The sequence below is a fragment of the Barbus barbus genome (assembly GCF_936440315.1).
Source record: "Barbus barbus genome assembly, chromosome: 8".
NCBI lineage: Eukaryota > Metazoa > Chordata > Actinopteri > Cypriniformes > Cyprinidae > Barbus > Barbus barbus.
The window spans coordinates 395001-405000 of NC_136736.1; the positions used below are offsets into that span (position 1 = coordinate 395001).

The 10000-nt window shown below is 40.2% G+C and overlaps 2 protein-coding genes across 2 annotated transcripts in view; one reads left to right on the top strand and one right to left on the bottom strand.

Moving 5' to 3' along the window:
* The window catches only part of LOC306874107 (integrin alpha-L-like), a 26828-nt gene extending 19895 nt beyond the window's left edge, over positions 1 to 6933 (top strand). The window contains exons 23-31 of the mRNA XM_079423878.1: positions 3080 to 3160; positions 3512 to 3590; positions 3755 to 3859; positions 3939 to 3974; positions 4242 to 4355; positions 4486 to 4587; positions 4984 to 5004; positions 5269 to 5379; positions 5463 to 6933. Coding sequence (XP_079280004.1) covers positions 3080 to 3160; positions 3512 to 3590; positions 3755 to 3859; positions 3939 to 3974; positions 4242 to 4355; positions 4486 to 4587; positions 4984 to 5004; positions 5269 to 5379; positions 5463 to 5648 — 835 coding nt within the window. The 3' untranslated portion in view covers positions 5649 to 6933. The remainder of the gene's footprint in view (positions 1 to 3079; positions 3161 to 3511; positions 3591 to 3754; positions 3860 to 3938; positions 3975 to 4241; positions 4356 to 4485; positions 4588 to 4983; positions 5005 to 5268; positions 5380 to 5462) is intronic.
* LOC306874108 (transcription factor Sp6-like) overlaps positions 6908 to 10000 on the bottom strand; it is a 4800-nt gene continuing 1707 nt past the window's right edge. The window contains exon 2 of the mRNA XM_079423879.1: positions 6908 to 8197. Within this exon, the coding sequence (XP_079280005.1) occupies positions 7287 to 8102 (816 nt within the window). The 5' untranslated portion in view covers positions 8103 to 8197 and the 3' untranslated portion in view covers positions 6908 to 7286. The remainder of the gene's footprint in view (positions 8198 to 10000) is intronic.

Here is a 10000-nt window from a genome sequence, read left to right on the forward strand (position 1 = left end):
TTATTCTATGGGCTTTGTAATCCCACAAAAAGGGTATAATAATGGAATCTAGCTGTTTGAAAAATATTGGGATGTTTTGAAAAAGATAAAGAATTTGTGGGAGAAAGATCATTTAAATAATATTAACCCTTCCTATTAAAGAAATGGGCAGGGATCTCCATAGCTGAATATTATTTTGCAGTTTAGTCACTAGAGGGGGGAAATTAGCTTTAAATAATGACTGAAAATCTTTTGTGACCTCAATTCCTAAATGTGTAAGTTGATATTGCATTATTTTAAATGGGAAGGTTTGAAGAACAGAAATACTCTCAGACCAGTGGACCCTGTAACCTGAGAATGTAGCGTAATGACAGACCGTTTCTAAGATTGTTGAAGCAGTAGACTGAGGTTTAGTGAAATATAACAGGATATCATCAGCATATAATGATATTTAGCTTACTGTATTCTTTGTGCTATATCAGTGTATGTTGGGGTTAGGAGCTCAAGGGCCAAGAGTACAGGGGATAGTGAGCAGCCCAGTCTAGAACCTCTATATAGACTGAAAGGAGGAGAAAGAATTATATTAGTAAGAATCCTCGCACATGGCTTATGATAAAGAATTCTTATCCACTTTTTAAAATGATCACCAATTTAAAATTGTCTTAGCGCTGCGAAAAGATAAGACCATTCTAAATGGTCAAAGGCTTTTTCTGCATCAAGCGAAACAATGACCAGATCATCTATGTGTGAGTTTTGAGAGTAAATTATATTAAAAAGACGTCTGAGATTCGAAGACGAATGCCTATTAGGAATGAACCCTGTCTGATCGGGATCAATACGTTTGTCCATTACAGAACTAAGTCTAATGGATAATGCCTTAGCCAGGATTCTTTGGTCACATGTCAAAAGTGATATTGGCCTATAACTACTTACTTCTACTGGATCCTTCCCTTTCTTAGGCAAGACTGTTATGATGGCTTCATTTAAAGTAGGAGGTAACCTGCCAGCATTTATATGCTTGAGTGTTCATTTTGAATAGATGAGGTGAGAGCAGATCTCCAAAGTCTTTATAAAACTCACTGGGATATCCGTCTGGGCCAGGGGCTTTCCCACATTTCATTGACTTGATAGTATCTAATATTTCTGAAAGCGAGAGCTCAGCATTGAGGGCATTATGATCTTTAGGGACTAAAGTGGGAAGGTCACAACTGTCCAAGACATTTGTAACAACTAGATCATCATTTGAGGACCTAGAAGATTATAATTCGTCTATAATTGTTTGAATCTCTCATTGATTTCATTATGTGATGTTAAAATATCACCATTTTCTGACTTTACTTATGGTTCGATCACTTTCTATTTTCCTAATTTGTCTTTCCAACAGTTTATGGGGTTTGTCACCAAATTAAACAAATGCGTGTATAGGAATCCTCTGATGATACGATCTGAAACTATCTGATTATATTTAAATATTAAAGAAAGTATTTTCTTATAAGTCTCTATGGATGGATGTACAGCATTTTCTTTATTTGCTGTTCCAGCTCTACCAATTTAGCCCTTTTTCTTTTTTTCTTGTGGCCTGGAAAGAAATAAAACAACCCCTGATATAAGCTTTCGTAGTCTGCTAAAGTATTGAGGGGGATGTTTCAGGTAATCATTCATCTCAAAGAAAAAGGAGATTTGTTCTCCTATAAAATCACAAAACTTTGGTTGCTTTAGGAGCTGTGGATCAAGTCTCCATATCCTATCACAATGAGGCATGCTAGAAACGTTTAAAGAAAACGAGAGAGAAGGTGTATGTTCACTACTGAGTGTACACTTGGATGGGTTAAATACAGAGCACAAATGCCGAGAATGAGTCACCGTACTTGGCCACACACCACTTCCCTTTCCCTATTTTTTTCTTTCATTCGATCAGCCTTCGTTAACCTAATCTAATAGGTGCTCAAAGTTGATTGGCTGATGGCAGCCATGTTTTTTGAGATACACCAATGCCCTCATAGATATGGATGGCACCTTGGACAAAGACACTGCATGTAAATTTTAAGTCATTCAGGCTAATGGGTGTGTAGTTACAGCCTTTTTCAATTATAGCATCACCAAGTGGTCAAACTCCCCAATTTTTGTAATTAGACCAAAGATTGAACTCACTCATGTGTTCCAAGTTTGGTGAAGATACGACCGACAATGGAACTTCAACTTGGTTTGACAACTTTTGCTAATACGACTCCAGAGAACCTTTCTGCCCTGTTTTGGTTCCGATTGGGTGAAAAATGTAGGACTAGTTCGCAAGTCTGTTTTGTGAAAACTTTTCATGACATAAATTAAATCGGATAGCCATTTTGTTCATCTTGAGCCAAGGATTTGAATGATACCCTTGAGTCTGCAACAAATGTCAAGGTCTAGGCATAGGCGGAAATCCCGAGGGGTCGGGGGGAAACAAGACCCCCCCATCTGAGGGTTGTCCCCTCTAAAAAATATGATTTAAAAAACCACACTGTGTATTGTAAATAATATGAAGTGATTATACTCTCTTTGCAAGAACAGCATGTTTCTGAGAGTGCGCGTCCGGCTTTGTGTGAGAGCAAAGAAAATCCACGTGCGAGGGAAGAGATTCGTGCTCGCGCATTACATTAATGTGCTTTCGTGTTATAATAATGCCCTCTCTATATTTGTCATTAAAATAACGCCTTAGTCTCCCTACTAGACTAGTAGTTGAAGCTTTCTTCTGTGTATACATATCCTTCCCCTTCAAAAACTGCTCTTGACAAATTTTATGTATATTGCCCCCCCCCCCCCCACTGTTACACAAAATTTAAGCCCTTGGGTCTAGACTCTAGGAGTTATGAGCGTTTCTGCATTTTCAATCACTGTAGCGCCCCCTATTGGCTCAAATTGAGACCCACCATCTGGCCAAGTTTCAAGTCTCTAGGCCCTACGGTTTTGTCTGTATGATCTGTTTTACAGCAGAATAATAATAATAATCCTTACAGTTACTATTTCGATGCTTCCCGCTTCTGTTCCATGTTGTGAAGGTTAAGATGAATGACTTTACTGCACTTCATGTTAATCTGAGTAAATTCTGTATGTTTGTTCACAGTGATAACAATGGAAACATGAGTGATACGGCGGTGAGGAGTAGCGTCCCGGTGCAGTTCGCCGTTGATCTGGCGATCAGTCTGTGAGTCTCATTCAAACACTTCTGTTCTTCTGTTTCTGTTTGATCTGCTCTTCATCTTGGAATGACTGAAACTAAAACCTAACACCATGTCTACACCTGATGCAAGTAGCGTGTTTGATGCGATCGGTGTACACATCCTCATGGACACACCTGGTGTAAATGTCTTGCTACGGTCCTTCTTTCACTAACTAACTCTCTTGTAGTTTCTATTTTAATGGCTTTAATGATGAAAATAAAAACAGCACTGCATTGGTTTCATCAGCAGTCATAGCTACAGTATGATCAATCTAAGACAATAATATAATTAAAAATAATATAACTATTACTAAACCATTTGTTACTGTTTGTCAGAGTGGCTGATGACTCTGTGACATATCTCAACTTCTCTCTGGAAGACAGAGGTCCAAAAGCTCTCAACATCATCTACAAGGTCAGAGAGTCAAACAAACATCTGCAGTTTCTCTCAAGTCCAGCATATATTTCATGTTACATTACAATAATCAGTCAGTGAACTAGAGTACAGATGTGACACAAGGTGATTGAGAGGATCGTACCGCTATGTCTCTGTGTATCTGTATGTTTGTGTGTCTTCAGGTGGAGAATGTGGGTGTTAAAGGTCTGCCGGTGTCGGTGTCGCTCACCCTGCCCTGTCAAACTACACATGTGATCTTAACACCTCACTACTTCAGCATGCAGGAGGTACGTCACTCATTCATCAGCTCATACCATCAAATCATCCTGTGTTTGCTGAATAAACATTTTCTGTTCTTCTCTCCAGAACTCTTCAGTGCAGTGCAACAAGTCAGAACGACAGGTACGAGATCATAGAGCCATTTTAAAATGATCGTTCACCTAACACTAATTGTTCCATCATCATTTATCTCATCCTCATGCTGTTCCAACCACTGACTAAAACACAACAAGACATCTCTTAAAATATCTTCTTTTAGGTGAAGATATTTTCTGAAGACAGAACGTTTTTAGGGGAATGATCCCTTTAATATCAGATCTCATGCAGTCACAGGAAACACATCTAAACATCTCATTCTCCACGTCTGCCCCCTTGATTCTATTGTTTCAGAGCGGTCACTGTGGGAAGTTTGAGTGTCCTCAGTTTCATCTGCAGAAATTCTCAGCCGTTCACTTCAAACTGAGCGCAGATGCAGAACTCCAGAACGTGAAGGAATATGAGAGTGTGAGTGATGAACACACACCACAATCACAGACACACGCATGCTGTCACTCATCTGACAAAAGCAGGGTGTTTAACAGTTATATTAACTTCAAAAGCTGACACTGATCCCAAACTGTTTGTTCTGCTGTAGAAATATTCCTTCTATGAGTTCAGGAGTGATTATGTGTTCAAAATCAACGCTGAGCTCCACTACAACACGAGCCGCTACAACCAGACATTAACCGGCCTGAAGGTGAATCCACATCAGACACGAACCAATGATTAGCTGCGGTTTTATATTAAATTAGCACCAGACAGATCTGATATCAACAGGTGTACAATACCTGGAGGTCACTGACATAACCTGCCGTCAATTTCACAGTTTCAGAGCCTTTAAAGTGAATCAGACATTGATGAAGCTTCCACTAGAACATAATGAAATATGTAGATTTGTTTCCAGCTGTAATTCATGTTGTGCTCTAGAGACGAGCAGCGGCAGCACAAACTGTGTTATTATCAGTGTCAGACTGAATTCCCCCCACAGACCTGCAGCTCATGAACTCGTCTGACATCAGTGTTTCAGTATTAGAGAGGCAGACTACTCTATCACATATTTTTAACTACAAAATATTTATTCTTCATTCTACAGGACAATCCCCACAGATCCCAGGTACCCGCCTCTTCTTCAGTAATTCATTCATCATTTAAAGATGATCAGCATCTTCAGTGTAAATTTGAACTGTCTCTGTACTAGTAGAGGTGTTTTGATAAGTTAACATTTGTTTTATTTTTGTTCTACTTAACATTTCAAATAATATATTTCTATCACTGTAGCTCTAGATGTTTTATTTATACACTGTATATTCCATACGTGTTTATGTATGTAAAGTATAAAAGCCTTACCTGTGCCAGTGGTTGTGCTGATTGTTCTCAGACTGCAGTGAAGGTGGAGGTCGTGGTTCCTCCCAGTCGACTGCTGATCGTCGGCACTGGTGTAGTGGGCGGGTTAATCTTGCTCATTATTATATTGTTCCTTCTGCTGAAGGTAAGGACCAATCAAGTCACCTTACAGATGATCTAATCAGTCACCTCTCAAATTCTCAATCCAATCTGTGTGTGTTTCTGTAGTGTGGGTTCTTCAAACGAAATCGCCCTGAAGGGTTTGCTGAAGAGGTTGAATATGTAAGTGCGGTTGAAGACTCTCCTCTCATGAACGTGAATACTAAAGAAAACGGAGTCGGTGAGAACAACAGCACAGAGAAAGAGAACGGAGAGACCAGCCCCAGTCCTGATCCTCCAAACACTGACGAATAAACGATGTTTGATGGAGCTGAAAATGATCTTTTAGTCTAGCTGTATGAATATATGATTTAAGGTTCAGTATATTTAGTGCAGTGATATGCAGCATGTGTAGATGCATCATGTCTTGTTTCTAATGACTTAATTTGCTTATTTATAATGACCAAGCTTTATTCTGATATTCATTTTTATGGGGCTTTTTCGATAAAAAATATTGAGTTATTATAGTTTTTCATTAATTTCAAGTATAAAAGTATAAAAAAAATTCATCTTCATCTGTCTTTTTAATCTCAAAGAAAGTGTTGTAAATAACCTTCATAATGAATATTGGTGCTCATTTGAAGAAGAGAAACAAATTATCAATCAGTATAAATAAATTTGTTACTTTAATGAGATACTGAGTTATTGTTTATTGTTAGAATAATATTTTATGCCGCTATCACAAGACATAAATGAAAAATGAACAAAAACTAATTTAATAAAAATCCAAACTAATTACATATTCTCATTACAAATCTGTGGCATTATGGTTAAAGTTGAAGTGTGGATCTGAGATGCACTGTATCTACGCTCAGGGCCAGATTTATGTCAAGGCATTCTAGACTCATGCCTTTGCTCACACATCCAGAGGCCCAATGACTATGAAGATAAATATACATATTTTATAGGCTACAATCAGGGATGGGTTATGAAGCAGAGGTGCCCTGGGCACGGACTGATTAAAGGCCCCCTCAGTTCAAATAGCAATGGATTTTATCTACATTAAGTGTAAATAGACACTCCATTTACATTATCAAAGAACATTATCATTGACTTAGCCAGAATTAAAGCACTCTCAAAAACTCCCATTAATCACTGAAGTTGCTTACATTGTGAAATTAATATCTTGCTTACATCGTACGCACTTCTGCACTTTGTTGTTTCTGATGAGAGAAATCGGCAGAGAGCAGAATTCATTCATGGAGCGCTGAACAAAACAGCTGTTTCAGCGGTGACTCATAAACTCATAAACTCAACAGAATCATGTGTGATTGGTTATAATGCGCTGCTGTAGAAACACAAGGCTGTCTCTGGCTCTGTGCCAGCCAGCGAAGTTGAGCCAACGCAGATTTTAATTTATCAGCTGATCATGTGCTGCACTGAATGATCTAACCAGTGTGATTGTTTATTACCGTAACTTGGTTAAACATTACTAATTTTTTTATCTTTTTATGTAACCTTCATACTGAATAAAGGGGCGGTCAATTTATTAAGAGAAATGAGTAAACAGTCACAGTCTAAATAAATGATTTAATTGGGATATTGCTGAGTGTGTTTATTGACTGATGTTTTATGGCACTATCACAAGACATATGAAAAACTAACAAAACGCTTTATATTTATTCCAACTAATTACATCCTCACTAAACACCTCAAGATTACAATGACAAAAACACACGGACGAAACATAAGTTAATAAACAGAGAATATGAAACACAAAATGTACAAATATAAATAAAACTGGAGATAGAAAAGCATTACGTATTTAATCCTAATGGCGTCTTCTACAGATCACTTACAGATGTGATTATAGTTCATTTCAGTCGCCTTCAGAATGATCTCGTTCATCGGTAGGCCTTACTGGTCACGTGACTCTTACGAGCGGTCGAGTGATTAGCCGTTTGCTACCGTCACGTCGTCATCGCAGTTCTCCAATTCGGTCTTCACTCTGAGCAGTGACGTGGCTGTCGCGGTCGCCGTGGATCGAGTCTCGTCGGCCGCTTGGCTCGGCGACTCGTGCACGCGCATGTGTTTGGCCAGGTGGTCGGCGCGTAGGAAGACCCGAGGGCAGGAGCTGCAGCCGAAGCGCTTGGCGCCGGTGTGTGTCTGCAGGTGGCGCTGCAGCTCATCCGAGCGAGTAAAGCGCTTGCCGCAGAACAGCCAGTTGCAGACGAAGGGCCGGTCGCCGCTGTGCCAGCGCAGGTGTGCTTTAAGGTGCGACGTCTTCACGTAGGCTTTCCCGCAGCCAGGGATGTGGCAGTTGTGCAGGTGCTTGCGCTTGTCGCCGGCGTTCCCCAGAGACTCGGCGCTCAGGCAGTTGGGACAGCGGCAGGAGGCCTGGCCGGGAGCGCGACTGCCAGCACGACGCTGCGATTTCGGTCGAGTGGAAGCTCCTGCGGCATCCTGCTGCTCCTCCACAGAGTACGACGAGGAGGCCTGTGCCAGCGGCAGCAGATCCTGTGCCAGCGGCTCCATCTTGAAGCCCTCGGCCGGGTAGTGCAGGCCGGAGTGGGCAGAGCACATCTGCCCCTCAGGTGTGTAGGTGCTCATGGAGCCGCCCTGCACTGGCCCCGCCCCCAGCCCCGCCCCCGCCCCCTGCAGATCCATCCAGCCTGCCGCTGCTCCGGCATGCATATCCCACCAGCCAGACACGCTCACCTCCTCCTGCGGCGGCCCCGCACGCAACCAGGGGTCATACGGGTGGGCCATGATGAGTGTGGGCGAGTGTGTGTGTGTGTGTGTGCGTGAGAGAGACTGTATTCACCACATGACTGTGGATGGGAATCTGAAATCACTGCCTGAACCTGTGGAAACACAAAAACACACACAAACAGATCAGTTTGAAGGATTCGTCAAATGATTCCTGCTCTCTTTGATGCCATTTTAGTTTCAGGTATAAACTGCATGAGGTCACTGAAAAAACTGAACTAAATAAATGCTGCTGGATACTGTGATACTTGTTATCATATTGTTTTAGTTTATTATCATAATTGTAAACACAAAACTATTTGAAAACCACTTATCATTTATCACTGCTTCGGCACAAAATGCATTGATTGATCTGTCAAATTACATCAATTATTTAATCACTTCAACACAAACACCACCAAAGCTTTATGTGCTATTCAAGCTGATTTGCTCATGTTTATATACTGTTTTCAGAACTGTTAAACAAGTTCAAGACTAACATAATACACAAATGAATAAGACATAAATCTGTGACATTTCTACAGTAATATCATATAGAAAAATATTCTGATGTAAAAAAATGAAATACTGTCATAGCAGGTGCATATAGCTGAACATCTTCACAAGTGTTAGTCTTTCACTTTCATTAATATCTGTACAAAAGCAGAAAACTGTAACATATACTGCAGTGAATCATAAACACTAGAATATCATTCTTATCAGTGGTGACTGTGTCCAGCTGATGTCCAGGTGGCAGACATGTTCAGTCAAACTCGTGCTGTTAGTTAATGACATGTAATCAAACAGACTGCAATGATTATATGTTGTGATTAAACTTATACTAAATTATATAAGATTATAAACTTATTTTTCTCACCTCATCTTAAACTTTACTGTCAATCTTAAAGTTTTGACTGAGCTTGTTATAGTGTGTTATAGGATTGACTTCTTCACAACGGAGTCGTGTGACGCTGCTTTAGAAAAACGTGCTTCTGTCTGTTATACAGATCTTAAAGTTGTGTTTTCTCATATTTGAGTCTTTATATTTTATATATATAAATATAATATTCCTGTCTAGATTCTCAAATGTGCACAGATTTCAGGCTGTTTATATTCTGGGACCGGCTGTTCCCACTGGAGTGTTTCTCAGAGAAAGAAGGGCGCAGCGTCATTGTCTAGGTTTTGGAACAGTCTTCAGGACGGAGTAGAAAAGCAGCGTCTGTGGTGCTGATAAACTGAGCTGCGGTTTGACTGTCAGCGTCTCTAAAGCCGCATCAACGCACAAACCTTAATACACATTTGACGTCACTGGAGGGATTTGGTGTGGCTGTTAGTTAATGACCCTACAACAGAAACTAGCATTGAAATGAAGGAAATAAACCGCTGTCCTGCTCGGATCCGAAGCTTTCTGCTCCAATCACAAACACAGCTGTTATCCATGAGGTTTGTTGTAAATCGTTGTCTGTTGTTGAATGTAAAGTCAGCAGCAAACACACATTCACGATGTACAGTTACTCTGAGAATCTCATCCTGATTGAGTCTGGTATACCAGCTAATGTTCACATGAGCCATATTTCCATCCACACAAATCATGCTCCTAATCAACGCCTTCATGCAAACGCCTCCATCGATCCGAATGAAGTCTCCATCGGAAGTAGACCTGAAGTAATCCAATCAATACTTAAAAACTAAACATGAACACTTGAACAAAAATATCTAATCATTTGGATTCAAAAATACTTTGTGCAAACGCGTTGTGCCGTGATGCATAAGTTTACCAGAACTGTTGAGAATAAGATCTGTGTTTGAAAGATATAAAGCATATGTTTATTTACGTCTTATGGACTGGTCAGTGAGACGACTGAATATTGACTCAATATCCACTAAAAAACCGCTGCTGATGTCACTTCTACGTTTAG